We start from the raw sequence: 27,176 nt of genomic DNA, 5'->3' as shown, positions 1-27,176 counted from the left end.
TGATAATAACACGACATCACCGGTCACCTGCGAACACCCCGAAATATGCCTGCTTACGCGAGTCCGGTTTATTAATGTAATGAAGCGCGCGTGTAAGGGCGTATGTTGAAACGCGCAAAAAATACGCTAGTCTGAAATCACCCTTATGTCGCTACCACATGTTTTATACGAGACATTAAGGCTTTTTGTTTTTATTAAATTCAATTTATTTAAAAATACTTGGAAGTAATTGGATCGACTTTCATCTTCACACAAGAAGTAGAATTAATAATTGTATGTCTTAATAGTTGAAATTGCAAAGAATGATGTATTAAAAGAACAACTATTGAGTTTTTGTCGACTCTCCTCAGCAGACTTCATTCCGAACCGATGGTAGAGTCTATAAATAGTCAAACTTGACGTTTGAAAAGTGTTGACAAGCCCTTTTCAAACGTCAAGTTTGACTATTTATTTAAGCCTACCTACCTAACTATACAGGGTGCTCTTGAGTATTTCCCATAACTTCAAGGTATTAACGAGAGCGTTTATAGGAAACGAACTGCATAACTAATATTTTATTCATCATCATCATCATCATCATATCAGCCGATGGACGTCCACTGCAGGACATAGGCCTTTTGTAGGGACTTCCAAACATCACGATACTGAGCCAACTGCATCCAGCGAATCCCTGCGACTCGCTTGATGTCGTCAGTCCACCTGGTGGGGGGTCGGCCAACACTGCGCTTACTAGTGCGGGGTCGCCATTCCAGCACTTTGGGACCCCAACGTCCATCGGCTCTTCGCACTATGTGCCCCGCCCATTGCCACTTCAGCTTCGCAACTCGTTGAGCTATGTCGGTGACTTTGGTTCTTCTGCGGATCTCCTCATTTCTGATTCGATCACGCAGAGATACTCCTAACATAGCTCGTTCCATCGCCCGCTGTGTGACTCTGAGCCTTCTTATGAGGCCCATAGTTAGCGACCAAGTCTCGGAACCATAGGTCATCACTGGCAACACGCACTGTTCGAAGACTTTTGTCTTCAGGCACTGAGGAATTTCGGACGAAAAGATGTCGCGAAGTTTCCCGAATGCAGCCCAGCCGAGTTGGATTCGACGGTTCACCTCTTTCTCGAAATTGGACCTACCTAACTGGATCATATGTCCTAGGTATATGTATTCGTCTACAATTTCGAGTGCAGCGTTCTCAACTATAACTGGGTGGAGCGATACATGAGCATTACACATTATTTTTGTTTTGCCCATGTTCATTTTCAGGCCCACCTGTTGAGAAACGCTACTGAGGTCATTGAGCATGGTACTAAGGTCATCCAGAGTCTGTGCCATGATGACTACATCATCCGCGAACCGCAGTTGAGTGATATACTCGCCATTGATGTTGATGCCAAGTCCGCCCCAGTCCAGAAGCTTAAAGACGTCTTCCAATGCGGCGGTAAATAGCTTCGGAGAGATCACATCTCCCTGACGCACTGAATATTAAATTAATTGACTGAATATTTTATTAAGCACAAAAAAAAAAATTCATACAAATTGTTGCAGGCAACATTATGGTAAATAAAGGAATTGTATAAAATCGTGCTGGCAACACTGCCCGCCGATTGTAATTTGTAATCGCTCCTTTTGCCTTCCGACCACCGGCCTATGTACACATGTTCAATTTATATTTCTCAATTAAAGTGATTTTTCCATTCACATCGGAGTCAACTTATTATTCAACCTATGGTAATACAGTCCTGCTGCGCACATGGTCCTTCGGCCCTCCGATTGAAGACAGCAAGAGGTAAAAATACGCTTTCATTATTGAGAATCAAACATTTTGCAAAAAGACAAAGGTCCGCAACGCGACGTTGCCGCTCTGATTGACTTACGCAATATTCATCTATAATCTACCGTGAGCCAACGCGTGAGAGCGCAAAGCAGATACGTCGCCAGTGGGAGTGAGGGAGAAAGCAGCATCGCGCCAGCGCTACGACCACGAGGTAAAAACGTGGCGAACGCAACATCATCGAGACGAGGGACGGCGCCCCGCGCCATTTTGTCATCGTCGTCTGCGCAGTGTATCAAGTCTCTTTATTGCATTAAAACTAAAAGTAAAATCAGTGCTAATACTAAAGTGAATAGCAATTTCTGTTCAAAAAAGTTATATCATCACTCAGTGCCGTTATTCGAGCAATAGTAACCATAAATCAGTGTATTTCGGAAATACCTATTAGTATATACGTCGTAAATCATAATGGAGGACGAATTATCAAGGAAGAATGTAGCACGCGGTTACGCAAAGCGCACAATCACGCGGCTTTATCAGTATTTAGAAGCAGAAGAGGCAAATCTACTAAAGAACCACGTGGAGGAACTCATGGTTCGGCGCGACCGACTGGAAAAAACCTTTAATGAATACGAAGACTTGTGCAAAGACATTTTACATTTGAATCCCAAAGATGAGGAGTGCGTGGACGTCGTCGAAGAAAAGTTTTACAAAATGGTAACGATGTTAAACAAGGCGATTGCGCAACGTGGGTTTGCACCCGCGTCTTCAACCAATTCAGTTGCTCAACCGAGTGTAGCGGCAAAAACTCATTTACCTCCCGTGGACATCCAACAGTTTAACGGTAAATTCACCGAGTATATACCATTCATAAGCCTTTTTAAATCAATGATACATAATAATTCAAGTCTAGACGTCATACAAAAATTATACTACTTAAGATCATACCTCATAGGTGAACCTTTAGACTTAATAAAAAATTTACCAATAACCCCTGAAAGCTATAGTGAAGCACTCAAATTATTAGAAAATAGGTATGAAAATAAGTATAAAATTGTGAATGAACACATAAGCCATTTGTTAGATTTAAAATGTATCACTAAGTCCACGGCTAGTAATTTAAGAGACTTTGTGTCATGTATTAGACAACAATTAGCTGCCATAAGCATTCATGAGCCTAATGTAATACATTGGAGTCCCATACTTCTTTGCATTTTCTCCCGTAAACTAGATAGCTTTACAACGAGAGCCTACCAAATGGATAGAAGCTCTGATAACAAGCCGAGCCTGGAAGAGTTTCTCCAGTACCTTGAGAAACGGGCCTTGGCTTTAGAAAATGCTGAGCAAGGTCACACTGCGGGTAACTCACGGGTAGCAGCTCTCGCCACGCAGGGATCATCATGCAGTTACTGTAAGTCCAAAGAACATAAACTTTTTAAATGTAAAAAATTCTATTTATTGACAGCACAGGAAAGAATATTATTCATAGAAAAGAATAAACTTTGTATTACATGTTTAGGTACACATAAGGGCAAATGTAGGTTTCACTTCCGATGTTCAGACTGCAAGGGCTGTCACAACAGCTTAGTCTGCAATTCTCCCGCCCTGGCACCTCCTGTTACTTTGACAGGCAACATTGATAATAATGTACTCCTGCCCACAGCAAGAGTAAAGGTGTTCAGCAAGAATGGCCGAGAGTACCGCATCAAGGCTTTACTAGATAGCGGTTCACAGGTATCGTTAGTGACCTCAAAGGTCATAAAAATATTAGGTTTGACTCCCACACCCAATAACACAAATATTATTGGCATATCTAACACTAAAAATAATACAAAGTACTGCATCCCATTAGAGGTGCATTCTATGCACATTCCGTTCAAAAAAATCATCAACTGTCATGTAGTAGAAAATATAACTTGTAAACTTCCCCAGAGTAATATTGATATTTCCAAAATTCACATACCAAATAATATAACTTTAGCCGATGAACAGTTCAATGTACCAAGTGAAATACATATACTCATTGGTGCGGATGTGTTTTTCCAGACCTTGTTGCCGAGCAATCAGAACGTGGTGGTGGTGCCAATGAACCTCAGCTCACCAGCTGCAAGTGATCCTCACGGGTCACAACAGGTTCTCCCTACTGCTTCGTGTCACACTACATCACAAGGGTCTCCAGGGTTTGAATTACACATATTTCCAACACTATTTGGTCACATAATAGGAGGAGGTTTGCCAGTCAATTTATCCAAACCATCTTGTCACAAAGTAGCATTAAAATGTGAGCTAGATATACAAAAAACAATTTCTCAGTTTTGGTCTTATGAAAAGGTCCCAGAATTATTGCATGAAAAAACTTCTGAACAGGAGCTGTGTGAACACATATTTCAAGGCTCTGTCAAATTAGAAAATAATCACTTTCAAGTTACCTTACCATTGAAATTACCTTTAGAAGATATTAATGGCATATTAGGCGAATCCTTTCACCTTGCTTTAAAGAGATTTTTAAATTTAGAAAAGAAATTGCATTCAAATCCAAATCTATTCATGCAATATCAAAGATTTATCCATGAATACTTATCACTTAACCATGGTCATTATATGGACATTGAACTGTATGACATAAACAAACAAGCAACTTACTATTTACCCCATCATGCAGTAATAAATGAAAATTCAAGTACAACCCGACTTCGGTGTGTATTTGATGCTTCAATGAAAACTGACAAGAAGGTCAGCTTAAACAGTTTACAACTCAATGGACCGGTAGTGCAAAAAGATCTTTTTGATATACTCATGCTATTCAGATTTGGCAAATATACATTCACAACGGACATCAAACATATGTTCCGCAATATAAAAATTGATCCCAAATTCACTTCTCTACAAAACATTCTTTGGAGAGACAATCCAAGTGAATCAATTAAATGTATTAGATTAGACACAGTAACATACGGTTTAAAAAGCTCTAGTTACTTGGCAACACGTTGTTTAAAGGAGCTAGCAATTAGGTACGAAAATTTGTATCCTCTAGCTTCCAACATAATTAATAATCATACATATGTTGACGATATTCTTTACACAGATCATGATTTCAACTCAGTTATAACTGCAAGGAATCAACTACGCGAAATACTCAGTCTAGGTGGATTTCATACACACAAGTGGGCCTCAAATAATAAAAGCATACTGTCAGATATACCACAGACCGAGCAACAACATTTTTGTAGTTTAGATTTGCAAAAAGAAAATTTCGACATGAAAGCTTTAGGGCTGCGCATTAATGTTATAGATGATAACTTTATAATATCATCCCCTGAACCGTTTAACCCTAAAGAAATAACAAAAAGAAGAATATTAAGTTACATAGGTAGGTTCTACGACCCTATGGGGTTTGCAAGTCCTATTATAGTAACAGCAAAGGTCATCATGCAAAAATTATGGCTACAAAATATTGATTGGAATTCCACTCCCCCTCTTAACATTCAAGAAGAGTGGCTACAGTTTACAGCTGATCTATTAGCAATGGAGCCAATTAAACTAAGTAGAAATATAGATATTTCAGAAAATTACACTGCAGAGCTGGTGGGATTTGCTGATGCTTCGAGTTCCACGGCCTACGGTTGCTGTGTATACCTGCGAGTCAACAAATTAGGTAACTCAAATGCTTACTTGCTCTGTTCGAAATCTAGAATAAATCCTATTCAAAAGAAGGGCATGACAGTGCCAAGGCTTGAATTGAATGCTGCACTCTTGTTATCTAAGTTAATGGCAAAAACATATGATTCACTTAAGCTTAAAGTTAAAATAAAGGATGTACATCAATTCAGTGATTCAAAGATTGTTCTTGCATGGATTGACACTGAATTGATGCAGCTTCAAGCTTATATAGCGAACAGAGTGAGTGTCATTCGTCAGGCTACAGGTGCATGGTCATGGCTTTATGTCAACACCAAAGAAAATCCTGCCGACCTCATCAGCAGAGGGCTAAAGCCAGGCGAGCTGAACCGGTGCCAGTTATGGTGGAACGGGCCACAGTTTCTACGTAACAGTGAGTACAATTTTGATTGCTGTAAACCAGAGCTCCCCAGCACTCTACCCGAGGTGAGGCCTTGCTTAGTGCTTTCTGATGACCAATCATCAAATTCTATTGAATATATTTTCAAACAATTATATAATTATTCTAATATTACAAAAATCATTAGGCTCATGGCTTATATTTTAAGATTTTTGAATAATGTAAATAAACATAAAAATAAAATAAATAGTAAATATTTAACAAGCTCAGAGCTTGAAAATGCCTTAATGGTTATAGTTAAGCATGAACAAGGTGTCCATTTCAAATCTGAAATTAATGCACTTTGCAAAGGCAATAATTTAAAAGGAACTCTTGTGAACCTACATCCTTTCATTGATAAGCTAGGTCTTTTACGTGTAGGTGGGAGGCTCCACCATGCTGCCATACATACACTGTCACAAAAACATCCTGTTATCCTACCAAAGGACTCTTTAATTACTAGCTTGATTATTAAAAGCGAACATGAAAGATTACTGCATGCAGGACCTAAGCTTCTGCTTTCAAGTTTAAACCAAAAATTTTGGATTGTAAATGGCTTATTACATATTAAGAAAATAACCCACAAATGTATTATATGTTTTAGAAATAAGGCGACAGCTGCTCAACAGCTAATGGGCTCACTGCCAGCCAGCCGTGTCACAGCCACGAGCCGACCGTTCCAGGTTATCGGCTTGGATTTTGCTGGGCCTGTAGACGTCAAGCTATCGCGAATTAGACGCTCTGTAGTCGGAAAAGGTTATATATGCGTTTTTGTATGCTTTACCACGAAGGCAGTTCACTTAGAACTGGCTTCGGACTTAACCACAGAAACATTTCTAGGCTGTCTCAAAGGGCAAATAAGCAGACGTGGAAAGCCCAGCCAGGTCCACTGTGATAATTTTAGCTCATTCAAATCGGCTAGCAACCAATTAAATGAATTGTATAAGCTGCATGCATCTCAGTATCACCAGGCAAACGTACAAAAATTTGCTGCAGAACAAGGTATAAATTTCCATTTCATTCCGTGCTATTCTCCTACGTTTGGTGGTCTCTGGGAGGCAGCAGTTAAAAGTACAAAATACCATTTAAGGCGAGTTGTACAAAATAGTTTATTAACATATGAACAGCTTAACACAGTTCTTTGTGAGATTGAAGCTGTACTTAATTCAAGACCATTGTTATCACTCTCATCTGATCCAGATGACCTTTGTTATTTAACACCTGGTCACTTTATTATTGGTAGTGCGTTAACTATGTATCCAGAAAACAATTTAATTAATGTACCTAAAAATAAACTTAAGTTTTGGCAGCTATGTACTAATTTAAAACAACAATTTTGGAAGGTTTGGCATAAATATTATTTAAATATTCTCCAAAATAGGCCAAAATGGCGCCAAGACCAGAATAATGTTAAAGTAGGAAGTTTAGTTATTCTAAAGGATGATAATTTATATCCTATGTACTGGCCCATGGCACGAATTGTAAGATTATGTCCTGGTCACGATGGAAAGGTCAGGGCCGTCGAGGTCATTACCCCAAATAAAAAAACACACGTTCGGGCCATTAACAAAATATGTGTATTGCCAATAGATTCCAATTAGTATTTAATTATTATAAGAATGTTTATTAAGAAAATTTTAAATTTAACATTGTAAGCAACAATTAAACTTAACTTGTAAAATGTTTAAATTTCCAGTTTACATATTATTTAACAATTGTATAGTTCATAACATCATGAGGCCGCAGCATGTTGCAGGCAACATTATGGTAAATAAAGGAATTGTATAAAATCGTGCTGGCAACACTGCCCGCCGATTGTAATTTGTAATCGCTCCTTTTGCCTTCCGACCACCGGCCTATGTACTAGACCTGTGTAATTCGATCGTTTCATAAAACCCGGGTCGATCGCGACCCATACTTATGGAGATCGGGTCTCAATGATTCGATCATTTCGATCATTCGGGTCACGGGTTGTTTGGGTTTTGTGTATCGTTGCGACGCGGCTTGAAGTAGGTAGGTATTTGAACTGAACACCCGTAAGACCCGAACCGGAACCCGATCCTTTGATTGACCGACGGATTCAAAACAAAGTTATGCCTACTATCAGTTAAATAAATATTGTGGTTTGTAATTGTATCGCTTTTGCGTGGTGATACAATAATATTAAGTCATCGTCTAAATTTACATTCGAAAAATGGGAAATTTTATTTTATGTTTTTATGAATATATATAAAAAAATGTAAATAATTAAAGTTATTATATATTATATAGATAAAACTATTGCTAAAAGTAATACATACCTACATATATATTTTAGACTTTATTCCTTACGAATTTACCACTCAAGTCATCATCATTATCAACTACAGAATACAGAATGATATCTTTACAAGCCCCGAGATGAAGCCGATGAAACTCATAAATACAGAGTAATACATATCTTCCTTTACATACGAATAAAAGAGACAACTACAGATTGTACTTGCGAATGATGATTCGACATTATTAGCAATTGAGCCAAATAATTATTTATAACACTAATACAATCAAAATAAAGTTCAATTTAGTGTGGTCGGGTCGAGAGATCGAGTTTATTATATGGATCACCAAACGGGTCTCACAAGATCGGGTGTTTTAGTCGTCCGCGACCCGATTATTCACGAGAACTACAGATTTGAGAGTTATTCTATTAAAAATAAAGTTCAATTTAGCGTGGTCGGGTCGAGTGATCGAGTTTTTATATGAATCACAAGATCGGGTGTTTTAGACGTCCGCGACCCGATTATTCACGAGAACTACAGATTTGAGAGTTATTGTTTTAAAAATAAAGTTCGATTTAGCGTGGTCGGGTCGAGTGATCGAGTTTTTAATGAATCACAAGATCGGGTGTTTTAGACGTCCGCGACCCGATTATTCACGAGATCTACAGATTTGAGAGTTATTGTAATCAAAATAAAGTTCAATTTAGTATGGTAAACAAAAACCTTTCGATCTTTTAATCGAGTCTGCGCCCGGGCGGGTCTCCAAACGGGTCACATAAGATCGGGTGTTTTTAACGTCCGCGACCCAATTACTCACGCACAAGTAGTGATCGGGTGTCGGAGATTTGATCATTCGCGATCGACACAGGTCTACTATGTACACATGTTCAATTTATATTTCTCAATTAAAGTGATTTTTCCATTCACATCGGAGTCAACTTATTATTCAACCTATGGTAATACAGTCCTGCTGCGCACACAAATTCGAATGATACCGTCTGTCCATGTAACACACGCCTTTAGGTAACTAAGCGACCACGTTGCATTTTAAAATATAAATACGTAATTATTATAGGGATGAGGATAAGAGACACATTTTAAGATCTATTTACAAAGGAAATATTCATTTTAGAACACATGTTCCTTGAACATTTTTAATTATTTTTTGTTAAAGAATATAACCCTAGAGTTATGGGAAATACTCTCGAGCACCCTATATTTAATAATGGGGTTTGAGTTCAAATCTGGTCTGGAGCATACACCTCCAACTTTTCAGTTGTGTGCATTTTAAGAAATTAAATATCACGTGTCTCAAACGGTGAAGGAAAAACATCGTGAGGAAGCCTGCATACCAGAGAATTTTGTTGATTCTCTGCGTATGTGAAGACAGCCAATCCGCATTGGGCCAGCGTGGTGGACTAAGGCCCAACCCCTTTCATTCTGAGACTCGAGCTCAGCAGTGAGCAGAAAATGGGTTATTATTGAATGAATGAGTACTATATATTTTTTAAGCCTACGTGAAATAACCGAATTTAAATATAATATAGTCTGCTAACCTTTTCACCCACAACGAGCAACTTATTAAAGTGGGTCTACTGTACTTTTATGAGTACATCGATATAAGATTGCCACTGACCTGGCTTGGAACGTTAAATCTTGTTCTGTGCCTTGCGTTATACAGTAGTTGACATCAAACCCTCCCATAGGTACTTTGGGTAGCATTGCACGCAAAACACGTGGCACTCTGAAGTCAAATACGGTACCACCAACGACGTTTTTCTCCCCTGAAATGAAAGAAAATTCACTTTCATTTATTGTTTTTAATACTACTTAACAGTTTGTTATCCACCGTGTCCGATCTGTGAAAGTATCTCTTAATGGCCCCTTGACAAACAAGCTTAAACAAGGTGAACCCCACGCGGTTTTACCAACGTAGTTCCCATTCCTGTGGGAATTGAGCGATAAAATATAGCCAATGACACTTGCAGATAACGTGGCTTTCAAGTCATCATCGTCATCATCATCATATCAGCCGATGGACGTCTACTGCAGGACATAGGGATTTTATAGGGACTTCCAAACATCATGATCCTTAGCCGCCTGCATCCAGCGAAGCCCTGCGACTTCATGAATGTGGTCAGTCCACCTGGTAGGGGGTCGTCCAGCAATGCGCTTTCTAGTACGGGGTCGCCATTTCAGCACCTTGGGACTCCAACGTCCATCAGCCCTTCCAATTGCAACTTCAGCTTCGCGATAGGTTGAGCTATGTCGGTGACTTTGGTTCTCCTCATTTTTGATTCGATCACGCAGGGATACTCCAAGCATATCTCGTTCCGTCGTCCGCTGTGTGACTCTGAGTCTTCTTATGAGGCCATAATTAGCAACTGTTACACACACTGTTGGAAGACTTTTGTCTTCAGGTATTGAGGAATTTCGGACGAAAAGATATCGCGAAGTTTTAATAATTTAATATATAAAAGTGAAACGTCACACTCATCACGAAATATCGAAAACTATTTGATGTACAAAGATGTCATTTGGGGAGAGTGGTAGTTAGTTTAGTTAGACTTCTGCTAAGATCGAAAAGAAGAAGATTTGACGACAGGGCCGCATTAAGGAGGTATAAAGGCAAACGAAGTCCGCTAGTATTAGTATAGAATACCTGTAACAAGGCCTTCATCGTTCGTGGGCGTAAATTTGTCCGCGTTGATGGTGATGATGTGCTCATACATCTGTTCTGGACCCGCGTGCTACAAGCAAGACAATATTAACATTTTGCTCAAGTCTACTCAGTGACCTCCTGCCTCTCTAACCATGTCATATTGATAATTTTTCTACAAACGCTAACGCTTCGTAAAGTAATAAAATGTATAGAAATGACATATCCGATAGGTTGACCATGTGACCTATCGATAACGAATGTCTTCCAAATATTTTTTTTGTTTTCGAAGCGTTAGCGTTTGTAGAAAGCGTCAGCGTTTGTGAATGACATCCGATATCTATGAACATGAAATGCCTGAGCTCTTTTTGTTTACGCTGCCTTCTGAGACGATGGCAGAGCCTTTATATAATAGTCAAACATAACGTGGCAAAAGTGCAAAGTTATAAACTAAGCCTACTTTTAACAAGTTAATTTTGATTTTGATTGTTTTTGGACTTCTTTTTGACTTTATACTATGACATAACGTTTTAAAAGTGCTTGTAATACATAAAGTTTTGAATTTTTGCAATTGCTCACGAGATTACCGCCATGTGGAATGTTGAGTCAACTATTATTTATTATTCCGGTGGTTGTTTCAGTCTTATAGCTAAAAGCTTCGACCAACATCTTAAGAAGCTTGACTTGGCTTTGACGGCCTCCGAGGCCGCCAAATTTTCTTCTTCCTTCTAACAAAGTTAGCTCGTTTCTATCTCAGATTACATCCTCACACACCATCAGATGAGATGAAAAAAAAAGAAAAAAAAAGCTTTCACTAAATTGTTGGATCAAGAGTCGGATACAGAAGGCAGTGGTTCTGTATGTCATATGTGATTACTTACATGTCCAGCCAAATTGAAATACAGCGCGCTGCTTAAGTTAACGATAGTCGGTTCACTGGTGGTGCATTTCATTTCAATCTTGATAGTATTATCGCAGGATACTTCAAAGGTTATTTGAGCCATGACAGTTCCAGGATAGCCTTCGTTAAATCTTTCCGATATGTGGCTCATAACCACTTTGTTTCCATTCACGTAGGATCGCCAATTAACCTAATTAAAAAACAAATGAACCTACGACCTTTATCTACCAACTACACGGTTTCCATTTCATTATAAATATCTTTCTTTAATAAATCGGTTCTAGGTTGTATTACTAGAAGTGTAACTTTTACGAAGCGATTTACTTCCTCGTTTCATATACGCCTGTCTAGCGTATGGAACTCTCTCCCGGAGTCAGTATTTCTTAATTCTTACAACCTGGGAATCTTTTACATAAGAGTGAATAGGAATCTTCTAGGAAAGATTCCTATGTCAGCCTATACAACGGTCCAATTAACTAAAGGACTCGGAAGGGGGAAGTTATGGGAATACGAAAAAAGCGGTTGTTATTGATTTGATGTTAATTATATTAGGTAACTAATCAGTGATAGCCCAGTGGATGTGACCTCTGCCTCAAATTCCGGAAGGTGAGGGTTCGAATCCAGCGGAAGACACGCGGGGCGTGTACAAATCTTTTCAGTTAGGTGCATTTTAAGAAATTAAATATCACGTGTCTCAAACCTGCATACTAGAGTATTTTCTTAATTCTCTGCGTGTGTGAAGTCTGCCAATCCGCATTGGACCAGCGTGGTGGATTATTTGGCCGAAACCCTCTCATTCTAAGAGGAGATTCGAGCTCAGAAATGAGCCAAATATGGGTTGGAAAACGAACTACTAGACCACAGGGAATAGGCCAGGTGAAGCCAGGACCTAAGTTAGCTAAGCCATATATAAAGTAAGTTAATCCATATATCCTGGAACTGGATCAACGAGGCATGAAACACACGCTTTTATTACCTTATCAAATCCGACGCGTCCTCCATTATAATGGTTGTGGCCTCGGTTCTGACTGAGCATGTACACTCGTCCGGATGGCTTCACTACTGCGGTACCCTCGCGGATGTAATTTGCGTAACGTCCTATGGTTGCTCCGAAGTATGGGTTTGACGGTTGAAAATATTCTGTGTATTGTATGTTTTTATTTATATCTATGACAGGAGAACCACATTCCGCTTAATGGTAGACATCCACAGATACGCATCGTAGGTATCGGACGCATCGCATCAAACGGATCGTAGTATTCTTTGTATAGAAAGTCATACAAGTGCGTCCACTGATCCGCATCGTATGGACCGCACCAATCTACCGTAAAATTAAAAATCCGTTTAATTAATGCGATGCCTGGCTTAAACTGGTTGAGTCCAAAGTATATTAGGTCCTTTGAATACTTTTTTTTAATTACGAATAACTTGGTTGATCTGTCCAGAGACCTGTCCTTGGGACGCTTTGGGTCCGTTGGGACTCGTACGTCCTGAGGCTCTTCTCACTATGTGCCCTTTCCATCGCCACTTCAGCTTCGCGACTCGCTGAGCTATGACAGTAACTTTGGTTCTACATAGGATCATACCATAGTAAAAACCTTTTACCTTCTAGAGTATCGAATCCAGCTACGACGTCATCAGGAACTCCTTTCTTATCGGGAACTTTAATGGTTGTTATGGTAGCACCGTATGTTATAATCTATTCGGAATATGTTCAATATAATAATTATAAGTATCAGTAAAATGTCATCTAAATTAATCAACTACTAAGATAGCAGTATTTGAATTTTATTTTTAAAAAGAGCAATTGTTGAGTTGTTGGCCGGCTTTTCTAAGCAAAACCTGCCTTCCGAAGCTTCAGTCTTTACAAATAGTCAATTTCACGTTACAAAAGTACTTGTAAACTAAACCTGCTTGAAATAAATTTATTTTGATACTGCTTTTTGAATTATGATTAATTTCTTTTATGAAAATCCGTTCATCGCACCGCTCAGGCACCGCAGCACCAGATCCAGGGTGTGTTCAACATCACCATCATCATCAGCCGATGGACATCCACTGCTCTTGGTCAGGAAATAGGCCTCTTGCATGGACTTCAAGCATAACGGTCTCTAGCCGCCAGCATCCAGCGGTTTCCAGCAATCCGACCAACACTGCGCTTTCCGGTGCGGGGTCGCTATTCCAGCACCTTGGGACCCCAACATCCTTCTTCGCTCTTCGAACTACTTTGGGCTTGTTCATAGGAGCTTTTAATTCAAAGCCCCATAGGGACCTTTGACTGGGCCATCGAGACAGGCACCGAAATGTATCTATCAACTATTGCCTATATTATGATCTAGTAATTTACAATGTACCTAACATTTAGGATATAAAGAACTAAATTCATTACCTGTACTGTCATTCTGTTCTTTGTTACCCAAGTATATCTCCTTACGATATCAATATTAGTGCTCGATGCACAAGAATCGTGTACCGATTGTTCTGTAAGAGATTTAGAGGATTGTTTTGATTTTCGTGGAAGTTTAGCGTCTTCTGGCATAAAGCCAAAACCATCCACCAGCAACTCTACATCTGGAACTTTTATTACTATATCCTCAGATGCAGGCTTTGTTACAGACACTGTGTCTCCACTTGCTCTTTCCTCTGCTTCTTCAGCCATTGCAATATAATTTTCGCTTTTTTTCTTTAAATTGCTATTTTTACACAATAATTTAGATATTTAATAAAAAAATATGTTGTTTTACAAGAATTTTGATGTCTAAAAAGTACTTTGGAAATTTTGAAATAACTGTTGACAGTAAAATATTGTATATTTTTTTAAATTGTCTTAATCGAGGAAGGTTATATTATGTTAAAAACAAAAATTTTATATGATTAAAAATACGATAATGACTATCACAGAACATAGCGCCACTGTTTACATTCATGATGATGATTGTGATGATGATATAATTTTTAAAAATGTAATTTTAAATGGATTTTAATTTGAAGATACCTATAGTGATACTCCTTTTGTTACTATTTAAATATATAATAATAAGTACGAAAAAATTTAAAAAAAAAGAAGTAATAAATAAATGAGAGAAATATAGTACGAAAAAATACTGCTACTAATAAAGACAATTATTACTCATTGGAATAGAATCGTTAACGAGTTTGTTCTAAGTTTAGCTCTTTTCTTATAAATAAATAAAAAAACTTGCAAAAATATCTTTATTTATAAATATGATCAGCAAGGTTAGCATGCTAGTCTTAAACTTAATAAATAACTAATGACAAACAGAATGGCTAAAAGCAAATCATATCCATTCTCATAGAATTTGATTTCTTATGTTGTCGCATACCTACGTATGCATAAAATGTGTACATGAAATCAAACCCAAAACACTTTGACACTTTGTTTGTCCAGTTCAATGGCATCAGAGTTCCACTTTTCAGATGCTTCGGAAATCTCTTTGAAATATTCAACTTCTTTGCAAGGTGACGGTGGTATTATGCTTATGATAGGTATACCTATCTCCTGAAATGAACTCATCGATGAAAAGCCACTCTCATCTTCTATGAAGTTAGAAGAAACACCATATTCGTTTATTTTATCAAGTTTCTGAACATCTCCGCACGATGCGATGAATGCATTATCCGAACTTGGATGTTCTTGGTCAAATAACTTTAGGCCAGCGAATTCGTTTTCCAGTCCGCTACTAATCGGAGATTGCGATACTATAAAGTCACTCAAAATCCTTGTTTTCACATCTTCGAGTTCATTAGTTATGCCATTATAAGTTTCGTTATTGCAATTCGTATCCATTGCAATAGTATCGGTTACATTTTCTTCAATTGAATCCAAAGATTTGGATATTATTTGTACATTTGATTGATCATTTTTAATTGGCTTAGTGTATGGCAATGATGAATCAGCACGAGCACTACTACAGGAACATGCAAGGTCTGGAAGCTTGGTGCTAAGAACAGTATTGGCAAGAGTTATAAGTCTGGACATTTCTTCTGTTAACTTTTGGGTTGTCTCATCCTCTGATACTAAACACAATTTTGAAGGAGTCCTGAAAGAAGAAAATGTGTACATAAGAAATTTAATAAATAATAACCTTTTGTTCAATAACATTCAATCATGTTATATATATATTAATATTATAAACCCGAAAGTTACTGTTTAACGCTGCAACTACTAAGCCGATTGTGATGAAATTTAAAACGAAAATAGATACTACTTCTTACGTAACACCTAGGCTACTTCTTTGTCCCTGATGGTTATTAGTATGAATGTTTGTTACTTTTTCACGCCGCGACTACTGAAACATATTAGATGAAATTTGGAATGGATATAGATTATGACTTGGATTAACTCGTAGGCTTTTTTATCCTAGAAGATTAAATTACGTATAGGTACATATTTATTTTACGTAGGTAACAACGCATACCGCAGCTAGTCATCGCTATTTTTTTCCTACAGTCCTTCGTTTCTATCTATTGCATAGTCACTTATCGTCAGATGAGATAGCAGTCAAGGGCTAACTTGTCGTTGAATAAAAGTTAAAATACAAAGACGTAGTTTTCAAGATTTAAGCATACATAGGCACAGATAAAGCGACTTTGTTTTATACTATGTAGTGATATAAAAGAAATGACGTTTGTGAAAATATAATAATAATTATTATAAGTACTACAACCTGACATTAGGACCCTGTGTTTAGATCAGCAATATTATACTCTTAGCATTTTCTAAGCAAAATTGCAATAATAAATCAAGATCCATTTAACGTGAAAACGTGAAATTTGGTTTTAATTCTTACTGTTATGATTGATAAAACTTACCAAAAATTGTTGCAGTCTTTGGATCCGTTAACATTACTAATCGATTTGCTGAATTTCCTTGTACTAATTTTCTTAGTAGGGCTCAGAGTATAATCTACATTTCTGCTGACATGGAAAACTGACCGGGTTCGTGGCAAGTCAGTCATGTTTAGGGACTTTGGTAAGTCAATCGGTGTAGTATCCAGTTGAATTTCCGCATCAGTTTTCTGGCTCTCTATGTGATCTTTGACTCTATTCAAAAATGTCACTATTTGCTGAAGTAAAGCAATGTGCATCTGCCTGTTGGTCTCAGTCTGAAAATAATTACGCTAAAATTGGCATTTCCTAAGTTAGCAGAATCGTATTAATTATTGCAAGACATCATTCTCAATTCGCTTAAAGCCAGTAAAATGTTGCGCAAAGCATTTCGCAATGCCTATCTTTAACACAAATTGAAAGTGGCAAAATTATATTGTGTGAAAAATTCTGCAATAATAGATACATTAAACAGAAAATTTGGATATTTACCTGTGACAGTTGCCACCGCAAAGTTTCCACCTCAATGTTTAGGGCATTTACTTCAGTGTGCCGAATGTCAGCGTCATTCTTCACGGCTATATTCGGTGTTATCATAGATTCCCCGTTTCGCTCTAAACTATCACTTCTTGGAAGCTTAGGACTCTGCTCAACTATTGCCGGACCCTGCAACAAAATATAAGAGTATTATTTTTAACTATAATTCCTCGAATATATGTTTTATAATTTGTTGAGTTGAGTTAGCCAACTAGGAAAATACACTTTTGACTATTGTACCAACTTGTCTGTTGGTATCATTGTCATCTTCATCATCATGAGCCGTCCACAGCTGGACATATGTCTCTTGCATGGACTTCCAAGAACAACGGTCTCGAGCCGCCAGCATCCAGCGGCTCACTGCAACCCGCTTGATATCCTCGGTCCATCTAGTGGCATCATCAATGGTGAGTCTGTTGGTGTTTTGTCTTATTTTACTAGAAAAAACTTTAATGTTTGTTCTGCTATTATAATGGCAGTACACTGATTTAAAATGACTTTAACGTCTTGTATCTTATATTCAATAAATTAATATGATGATATATATTTGATGTTTTGTGTTAATTACTAAACAGCTTACTTAAAAACCACTTTGGTGACATTGTATATCGTTGCAAAGGAAGATGTAAGCTATTTTAACCGAATAAAAAACAACTATATAACTGAACACAGAATGTTTAAAACAAAATATTTACTTAAAGTCACCCATAAACAATTTTCCAAATAGCAGCAGTAATCATGAGAAACGGTATTTTGAAAGTCGGAAGCTCGATCGCTTCCTACTTTCTTATCATCATAGATAATATGTCTAGACGAAAGAAGATATAATTTTATGACGACGGAACACAATTTGCCGCATGTGAGTATCGCTGGAGCATTTTGTTTTATAGAATTGTGCAATTTTTGCGTCATTAATCGTCAACAATGCTTGTATTGAGCTTTGTGCACCGTGAGATACATCAAATGGTTTACACATAACAGAATAAATATGGCCTACAAAAACAGATCAAGTAACGGATTCCTCATAAGGTGATGTTTGTTGACACACAGCAAAAACTTGGGAGCTAAAATACTAAAACAGTTAACACTTTGAACTTCTTAACTATCAAAGGCATCCCACGGTGCTTTATAAAGTGGGAGTATTTTTTCACCTTGCTCTAACATTATCATTGCTTGATTATATGTGATTACCTATAATGAATACCGTCGTTATAAACTATGCCAATATTATTCTCAGACGGAAATTTAGTTTAAATGTAGCTGATTTTAAGGTCAAGGCCCGTGAGATTTCCTTCAAACACAAGAGAGACAAAATATTGAAGGAAACATGCTCTGTCAATGCCATCAAATTTTCATTGGAAGCATCAACGTTTTTAGCAGTAGAATCTGTATGTAATCGGATAGTCCGTTGTAGATTTAAATTTAAGTCAGTTAAAATTTAAATTGTCGATAATTATACTTAACGTTACGACTATAGTTTACATTAAATTTATAGTAAAATACAATAGTGCGGTCGCTTCAAGCAGGAAGTATTTATCACGCAATAACAATAGAAAAGCTAGCTGTTAAAAGACCTTAAAGTAGCCTTAAATGATAGTTAGTTGCACCTTTCATCCATCAAACATTGTCTCTAAACCGTGACCAATTATATTATTGTTAGAAACTTATGACTGTGACTTTATATATGACTTTAACTCATCATAAGCGTGCCACCATACATTATACTCCACCTTACTTAAATACATTAGTAAATTGTTTATATTTTGTTTTGTAAAGTTGGTTCAGCCGTGAACTAAACCGTTTTCAAATATATTATGGTAAATTTCATACCCCCTTCCCCCCTCAATAACGGGAACTACGCGGGTAAAATACCACGCTCGTGTAATACAGATATCCACCATTAAGACAAATAACTATTACATAATGAATCTCAATAAATTCAGAACATTTAAGAAATCTTATCGCAGTGATAACAGAACAAAAGTAGAACGTTGAATTAAACCACTGACCAACATCCGTTAAAACTGTGGACAATATTAAATCGGTACAAAGCGGTACAAATAAACAAAACGAGACTGAATAACAGAATGTGTTGTAATTGTATAAAAACATTGTATACATAAATATCTACCAAATGCACACGTTTAAAATTTCTGGGTCAGCTTCGTTCAGAGTTGCTTTTTTTTGAAATTGTAGGTATTTCATGTTTATAAAAGATGCAGAAAAATCACAGTTTTCGTTTTATATTAAGGTTAGTAGTTATTGGTACCTGTTTCATCATCATCATTATCAACCCATATTCGGCTCACTGCTGAGTTCGAGTCTCCTCTCAGAATGAGAGGGGTTAGGCCAATAGTCCACCACGCTGGCCCAATGCGGATTGGCAGATTTCACACGCAGAGAATTATGAACATTCTCTGGTGTGCAGGTTTCCTCACGATGTTTTCCTTCACCGTTTGAGACACGTATATCTAATTTCTTGGTACCTATTTGCTACTAGATAATTTTCCCCACCACCTACAATATGGGTATCTTCAAGTCAAGAGTGAATAGGCATCATCTAGGCACGCGCGTTCCACCATAGGCTGTATCATCGCTTACCATCAAGCATGATTGCTTACTTATACAAAATAAAGACTTATTAAATACTTCGCATAGTAACGGTTTCACTCGCGTAGTTCCCGTAACCGTGGGAAATCGAGGGTAAAACACTTATAAAATATAACATGGCTTTCTATTGATGAAATAATTTTGAAAATTGGTTCAATAGATCTAGAGATTACACCATGCAACTTCAGAAATCCACAAAATCATAAACTTTACCTATTACGAGCAAATTTTACCATAAGGGCACACGGGGCCTGTGCCCCCATTCTCAGGGGGCCCCGAAGGACTGACAATATCAATATTCTTCAAAATATTGACTTAAAGAATATACCTAATAGAAGATTTTGCTCAATAGGAATCCCAAAAGAAACCGTTATCGTAATCGTAACCAAAAAACCTGGTTACTGGTTTTGATTACCTAAATGGTCATACTTAGTAAAAAATGTTAGTAAGTATATTGAATTCTCTTTTTACATTCCAAAAGGGCCCCAAATTCTTATGTGCCCAAGGGCCCCAGCTTAGTTTTTGACGGCGGTGATTACGAGTAGTATAAATAGAGTAGGTATATAAATAAGAAATGGTAGTAATGTATGAAATAATAGCAATGACGCATTGTAATATATTGCTTTCGATGACGTGATGAAACCAACAGGCGTATTTTCTGACAAAACCATTAATATATAGCCTGACATATTCGTTGATAAAAGTCCCATTATATGCGGGTGACAGGAGGAAGGACTGCGCGGGTGTGAAGTCGTGCGTGCGGGAGACGTGCATCAGTCGTGGGTTTTTCATTCATCGCTACACGCCCCCTGCGCGGAACATTGGGAGTGTTATGAACGAAGTTGCCAAGTATGGTACGATCTTATTACATTACAAAATTACTGGATTTTTCCACAAAACAACTTTATCTCACGCTTGCTGTCAAGCGAGGTGGGATGGCAAAAGTACTCCCATATCAGAGAGTTCAGGAGAGAAAACAAAAGGGAGAGAGCTAGAGAAAACAACCCGAAAGTCAGCACGAAGTAATGCAAAGCGATTTCGCGCTGTACCAGGAGTTAAAGAGAGGTTATCTTTAGTTTGTGCAAGCCGGACATGCCTTGGCGAAGCTGTAGAAGCTGTAGAAGTCCGAATGGATTTTTTTTCATCTCCAAGAAAGAAAACGAAGTACCTCTTATGGACTAAATTGCCACTTAAAATTTAGTTACTTATCGCTTAGATATAAAAAACAATTTGTTTTTTTTTTATTCTTTACAAGTTAGCCCTTGATTACAATCTCACCTGAAAATAAATGATGATGCAATCTAAGATGGAAGCGGCTAACTTGTTAAGAGAAGAATGAAAATCCACACCCGTTTCGGTTTCTATGCGACATCGTACGTACCGCCTACCAAATAAGAAAACCTCAATCGGCCCGGTCGACCAGACAGTCTTACAAATCCACCGCGCATACCACTGAGCCACGGAGGCCGTCAAAAAAAAATACAAATATAGTACAAGTTCCGCCAGCTTTGCTAACCTATTTATACGGTTAGAACGTATGATTTACATAGTGTCATGTTACAAAGTGCTTGGTTACGTATCTCGGGTATCAGTACACAGATGCATTAGCACGGAACCACACGAGCAAGGGACCATGGACCAAGGCCAGTAGGCTGAGATTGGGTTACGACAAAATCGGTCAATGGTAATTGAAGTGTAGGTATAATTTCACCGAGGTTGCTTGAAATGAGTAATAAGCTTGTAAATTGGGTTGTTATAGTTGAAGGCACACAAAAAGAACATCCAGTAATACCATTTTTTAGTATACAGCTAAGCCCAAAAGCGGTATCTCAAAAAAAAACATTTATTTGACTTTTTAACCGACTTCAAAAAGGAGGAGGTTCTCAATTCGGTCAGTATTTTTTTTTTTTTTTTTTTTTTTTATGTATGTACACCGATTACTCAAAGACGCCTGGACCGATTTCAAAAATTCTTTTTTTGTTTGAAACGGTATAGTCCCCATTTGGTCCCATTGCCATCATGTCAAGATCTGATGATGGAATCCTGGAGAAATTGAGGGGAACTTTCGAAAATTATATGAGTGTCTAGTGTGTTCGTATACTTTTCCATTTAGTACTTTTAAGCACTACTATTTCATGAAGGTTTAAAATCGATCTGATGATGGAGCCATAAAACAGACGAGGGAACTCCTCGGCGATTTACAACAGTTACCTTGTGTTTGGGCTTGATTAATTTGTATTAAAGAGAGCTTTCCACATAGATAGGTTGTGATTGTCATTTAGGGGTTTGGTGATGAAGACCAAGGACAATTAAGGGAACTCCTTAACAGTTTACAGTAACTACCTTGTGTTTGGCCTTGATTAATTCGTATTGCTGAGAACTTTCTACCTAGATGAGTTGTGACTGTCATTAGGGGTTTGATGTATTCGTTTGAGATGAAATTTTACACTAAAAATGGAAAAATAATAAAAATTTTAATAAAAAAAATACAACCGACTTCAAAACCTAAAAACGTACCCACTAAACTAAAAAGTGAAAAATAACATCATAATATGTTCTACCTGCTGATCAGTATGAAGGCGGTGCTTAGCCGGTGTTGTCTTAATTTAAGCCATTTCTGACAGGACCACATGAAACAACACTGTCTGCAAAATCTAAATCTATAAGATATTCTCACATGGCTTGAATTAATACATCACCGGCTTAGCACCGCCTTCATACTGATCAGCAGGTAGAACATATTATGATGTTATTTTTCACTTTTTAGTTTAGTGGGTACGTTTTTAGGTTTTGAAGTCGGTTGTATTTTTTTTATTAAAATTTTTATTATGTGCCATCGGATAGTTTAGAAAAATATGCATCTAATGAACTAAACCATATAGCGGTATTTAATTTTTAAAGTATAGAAAACCCCTAAGAAAGTTTTTTCTATCTCACTTTTACCTTAAAACTACTTTTACATAACTTCAATTATCTATTATACTACGCAGTATTTGTCTATTTATCCTACAACCACATATTTTATAAAATATGCATATTGCTACAACTATGGCAAACTTGGAGCCCTTAAGAGTCATTATGATTTTTTTATGATTAAAATTTAAGCTTATTAATGTTTTAGATTTAGACAAATAAAACGAACCCGAAGCCTAGTCGACTTTTAGATAAACATGTAGATTTCACACAAAAGTAAATAAAATAGTGCGTTGATCGCACTATTTTATTATACTTGTAATTTAAACAAAGTTATTTATATTGCAATATTGATTTATGCAATACATATTAGTACAAAAAATTTACAATAATGATGTGTGAAAAAAACACTTAACAATGAAATGTGAATAAAAATTAATAAATAAATAACAATTGAAAATACCCTAAAAGACAACAAAACTTTATTGGCATTCATTTTAAGTGACACAACGTATAGTTAGTTAAATTGTTGTTAAGGCTTTAATCCACTGCGTCCGATACGTAATTGTTCAGATATTGGCCGTTTAAATGATATTATTATGAGCCGTGATAGCCCAGTGACTGTGCCTTCAAATCCGGAGGGCGTAGATTCGAATCCGGTTCGGAGCATGCACCTCCAACTTTTCAATTATGTGTATTTTAAAAAATTAATATCACGTGTCTCTAACGGTGAAAGAAAAACATCGTGAGGAAACCTGCATACCTGAGAATTTTATTAATTCTCTGCGTGTGTGAAGTCTACCAATCCGCATTTGGCCAGCGTGGAGGAATATTTAGCTTAATATTGGTTGATAATGATGATATAATATTATGTGATGAGATTCGATTACGGCATAATAATATAGTAATAGAAGATCATAGCGAGCCTGAGTTAGTAATTTATTTCCAGATTACATAGCGCCTCAAGGAAAAATTTTGTAGGAGAACATGCAGGATCCAAGCAAATAAGTACGGAACCGAACCTATATCGTAAAAAATATCAGTGTGCCTAGTGGGAGTTTTCAAAATTTTCATACTGTTACCATCGCGTTTTTTCAATTTATATGGAATTGAAACAGTTGTGCAGTAGTGCCACTAGATGGCGCTGTTTCAATTCCTTAGAAATTCGCGTTTACGTTACGTGACAGTAACAGTATCAAACTGCCACTAGGCCCTCAGTATTGGAACGATTGTCAGTTTTCATCGTATTGTACACGACATCGTATCGCTGTTAGTGAACAAAGGCCGGCAAGTAGAGGGGCTGGGTACTGACGGTTGGCGTGAGGCGTGAGGCAAGCCCGACGCGACGACGCGTGACGCGCGCATCCGGCCCGAACCCTCGGAAGCAAGCGCCCAGCCCGCGTCCTGACAAGTGCACTAATGAACAAGTCACGCCGAAATGCTGTTTGAATACGTTATTTTGTAAACAGGTAGGTAACGTCATGTTTTGCTTGCGAACGTGACAGCAAATATGTTGGATGCCAACTCAATTTATATAAGTAACATTTTCATTAGAGCCGTGATAGCCCAGTGGATATGACCTCGGCCTCCGATTTCGGAGGATGTGGGTTCGAATCCGGCCCGGGGATGCACCTCCAACTTTTCAGTTGTGTGCATTTAAGAAATTAAATATTACGTGTCTCAAACGGTGAAGGAAAACATCGTGACGAAACCTGCATACCAGAGAATTTTCTTAATTCTCTGCGTGTGTGAAGTCTGCCAATCCGCATTGGGCCAGCGTGGTGGACTGGAGACTCGAGCGTAGTGACAGTAGTGAGGCGAACGAACATTTTTATTTATCAAAATAATATATTTAGAAGCGGATACCCTTGTGTCATGGAGTCGCAGTGCCAAAAAATTTTACCGAATCATTTCACCGCGGCTAGTTGCCTCGACTGGTGACAGAAGGGCTGGCTCATTTTTTGCGCAAAGGATCAGCCAGGCTGTCCAGCGCGGAAATGCAGCCAGTATTCTTGCCACCATTCCACGTGGCCATGATTTGTATAGTTATAAGGATAAGTTAGCTTAAGTTCTTTATTGTATTCTTTCTCAATAAAAAAATTAGAAGCTAAAGGTCAACAAATCACGAAAACTGCTTGACGTACAAAGTTGAAATTTGATAGTGAGGTAGTTTTTAGTTAGCAGACATCCGCTACGGACGGATTTTGCTAGAGGTCCAGATTAAGGAGGTATGTAGATGGACGAAGTCGCGAATGCTCGCTAGTAGGTGAAAAAGCAGTAAACCGACTAACGCACGACGGTTGCTGCGTTACCTGACCTGAGCCTGACCAACTTACTTCGAACTTTATAGCTAGTCGTACTTAGCAATTGGTAATAATATACTAAAAATAAATCGATTTAAAGACCTACCGCAAAATAATAAATGTTATTTAAAGGACTTGACAGAAAAGGATACAAGTTACCAACTAGTTAATAGACATCGCAATGCAAGAATCCACAGGGACAATCGAATTAATAAAATTGCTAAAGGCTTGCGACATGTAGAAGAAAAGTTTTTGTATAGCTACAAAGTATATGGGAATAATTCATTTTTAACCGACTTTAAAAAAGGGGAGGTTCTCATTTCGACGCGTATTTTTTTATGTTTGGTATTTCATAAATTCGTCATTTCTTAATCAATCTTGAAAATTATTTCTTTGTTTGAAAGAATATACTTCCAGGTTGGTCCAATTTAATTTTCATGACAATCGGTTCAGTAATTTTGTGTTAAAATGAAAATAACGAAATTACCCGTACTGTGGCGCTTTCGTTAAGCTAGGACACACTAAAAACAGAAAATTTGTCACATTTGTCTTCAATATCACTAAAATAAACTAAAAAGCGAAAAATCACATCATATGTGCTACCTTCTGATTATTTTGAAAGTGTGCACCAACACAGTGCTAACTAAAGCCGATTAAATCCTATTTATAAATCCTAAAGTTTTAAGATTTAAAAATAATTCCTTCCCATGGTTTTTCAGAAACGGCTTTAATTAATACGTCACTAGTTATAGATAAATAAAATACTAAAAACTAAAAATTAGGTGATTTCTAATATGCGGCAAAAAATACATAACATGAACTTCATATAATGAAGTTTCATATAATATGTTTAATCCGGTCCTACAGTTTTATAGCAGACAATTAAAGTTTTGAATAGTACAGATAATACTTGTTTGTATGGAATAAAAAAAAAAGTTGTTCGCCTTCAAGAGTGCGACACCATGAGAAAATACTCCTACATGTGTTCGCTTGGAAGACATTTCAAGTTAACGGGTTTATTTATAGTGGTCATCAATTAAAATAAAGATAGATTTTTGTATAGCACATTCATTAACAATAAGTGAAACGTGTTTGTATCTTTGTAACAATTTTAAAATAAGTCTACCATTAAAGACCTTTTTTTAAAATTAATACCTTGTTATTATTTGTTAATTAAATTAACTTGAAAGTTAAAAACTGGTTACCATTTAGTATAAAGTACTCATTAAGACAAATCAAATGAATCCAAACTCGATAGGGTTGCATCATTTAATTACGGAGTTCCTATGGCCACCTTCCAGCTTCATCATCTATACTAATATTATAAAGCTGAAGAGTTTCTTTGTTTGTTTGAACGCGCTAATCTCAGAAACTACTTGTCCGATTTGAAAAATTCTTAGCCCATTTATCGATAAAGGGTATAGGCTATTAATTATCCCCGTATTCCTGCGGGAACGGGAACTACGCGGGTGAAACCGCGCGGCGTCAGCTAGTCAGATAATAAAATTATTGCTTGTCATCAAATTATACATGTACGAAAACCAGGTAGTAGATCAAATTAAACTTGCATAATTTGATTACAGATCGACCACGGGACTGGTAAAACTAAGTAAAAGCTTGAAATAGGTAACCTAAAGGACGGGACGTAATATTCGTGTATGGTGTGGTCGGGTACAAAATTTACTGAATGCATTGTAATGTGGGCCGCACACATTCAGTTTTAATTGCGCTGTTTAACTGTACAGTTTTATCTAACTTCTAATCGAGATTTCAATCGAAACGATTGAAAAAAACAGTTCTCAGTTTTTAATCACAGGAACGTTTAAACTAAACAGTTCAACAGTTTTAACTAAACAGTTAAAACTTTCAAAATAGGCTAGTTGACACTTTTTTTTAAATGGTCATCGTTCTACTAGATGGAAAAAAGAATATCATATTTTTTAATTTTAGTTTTTAAGTATGTTTTTGACAATACGAGCCAGAAAGCCTGTCAGCCATGATGGCCTGTATTATTACTGTTTCATGACGTCACTATAACAAATAAACGGAGCGTTTGACAAAAGTATTAATTATAACAATTAGTTTGATGTGTAGTACATCAAATAAGTAACATTTAAATAAATTAACATGCACAAAATGGACGACAGCGAAAAATACATGATTTTTGGGGTTCCGTAGTCCACAAGGAGCACTTGTAAATTAAAAATGTAAACAAAGTTGTAAAATAAAATCTAGAAAAATATGTTTTTGGGTACCTCTCCTACATGTAAAGTGGGGTTGATTTTGTTTCGCTCGTTTATTTCATAGTGTGGGGTATCGT

General features: G+C 37.2%; 2 protein-coding genes across 12 annotated transcripts in view; one reads left to right on the top strand and one right to left on the bottom strand.

Annotated features, from left to right (window-relative positions):
* LOC112042892 (galactose mutarotase) overlaps positions 1 to 27,176 on the bottom strand; it is a 64,292-nt gene that overhangs the window by 4,953 nt on the left and 32,163 nt on the right. For 3 of the 5 annotated variants that reach the window (XM_024078079.2, XM_052890486.1, XM_052890487.1), the window contains exons 2-9: positions 16,986 to 17,159; positions 16,479 to 16,771; positions 14,035 to 15,706; positions 13,251 to 13,344; positions 12,622 to 12,785; positions 11,626 to 11,835; positions 10,748 to 10,835; positions 9,722 to 9,869 (exon numbers count right to left, since the gene is read on the bottom strand). In XM_024078079.2, coding sequence (XP_023933847.2) covers positions 9,722 to 9,869; positions 10,748 to 10,835; positions 11,626 to 11,835; positions 12,622 to 12,785; positions 13,251 to 13,344; positions 14,035 to 14,304 — 974 coding nt within the window. In that variant the 5' untranslated portion in view covers positions 14,305 to 15,706; positions 16,479 to 16,771; positions 16,986 to 17,159. Of the gene's footprint in view, positions 1 to 9,721; positions 9,870 to 10,747; positions 10,836 to 11,625; positions 11,836 to 12,621; positions 12,786 to 13,250; positions 13,345 to 14,034; positions 15,707 to 16,478; positions 16,787 to 16,985; positions 17,160 to 27,176 lie in introns of those variants that run through there. The other 2 variants (XM_052890485.1, XM_024078081.2) reach the window with 2 other exon arrangements.
* LOC128199698 (uncharacterized) lies at positions 1,541 to 9,011 on the top strand. 7 transcript variants are annotated; one of them, XM_052890481.1, is made up of 4 exons: positions 2,618 to 3,178; positions 3,814 to 5,422; positions 5,686 to 5,818; positions 6,429 to 9,011. In XM_052890481.1, exons 2-3 carry the CDS (start codon positions 3,853 to 3,855, stop codon positions 5,814 to 5,816), a joined length of 1,701 nt encoding a protein of 566 aa, XP_052746441.1. In that variant the 5' UTR covers positions 2,618 to 3,178; positions 3,814 to 3,852; the 3' UTR covers positions 5,817 to 5,818; positions 6,429 to 9,011. The 7 variants fall into 7 exon arrangements, with proteins under 7 accessions (XP_052746444.1, XP_052746443.1, XP_052746441.1 ...); XM_052890484.1 differs by adding an exon at positions 1,541 to 2,611 and having other exon boundaries at positions 2,999 to 3,178; positions 3,814 to 9,011; XM_052890482.1 differs by lacking the exon at positions 5,686 to 5,818.

The sequence above is a fragment of the Bicyclus anynana genome, chromosome Z, assembly GCF_947172395.1.
Source record: "Bicyclus anynana chromosome Z, ilBicAnyn1.1, whole genome shotgun sequence".
Lineage (NCBI taxonomy): Eukaryota > Metazoa > Arthropoda > Insecta > Lepidoptera > Nymphalidae > Bicyclus > Bicyclus anynana.
The sequence above is the reverse complement of the archived record's forward strand: the minus strand, read 5'-3'. Positions and strand labels throughout refer to the sequence as shown.

Excerpts from the sequence above, each read along its gene's own strand:
- LOC128199698 (XM_052890478.1), top strand. The coding sequence starts at position 3,853 with ATGAACCTCAGCTCACCAGCTGCAAGTGATCCTCACGGGTCACAACAG.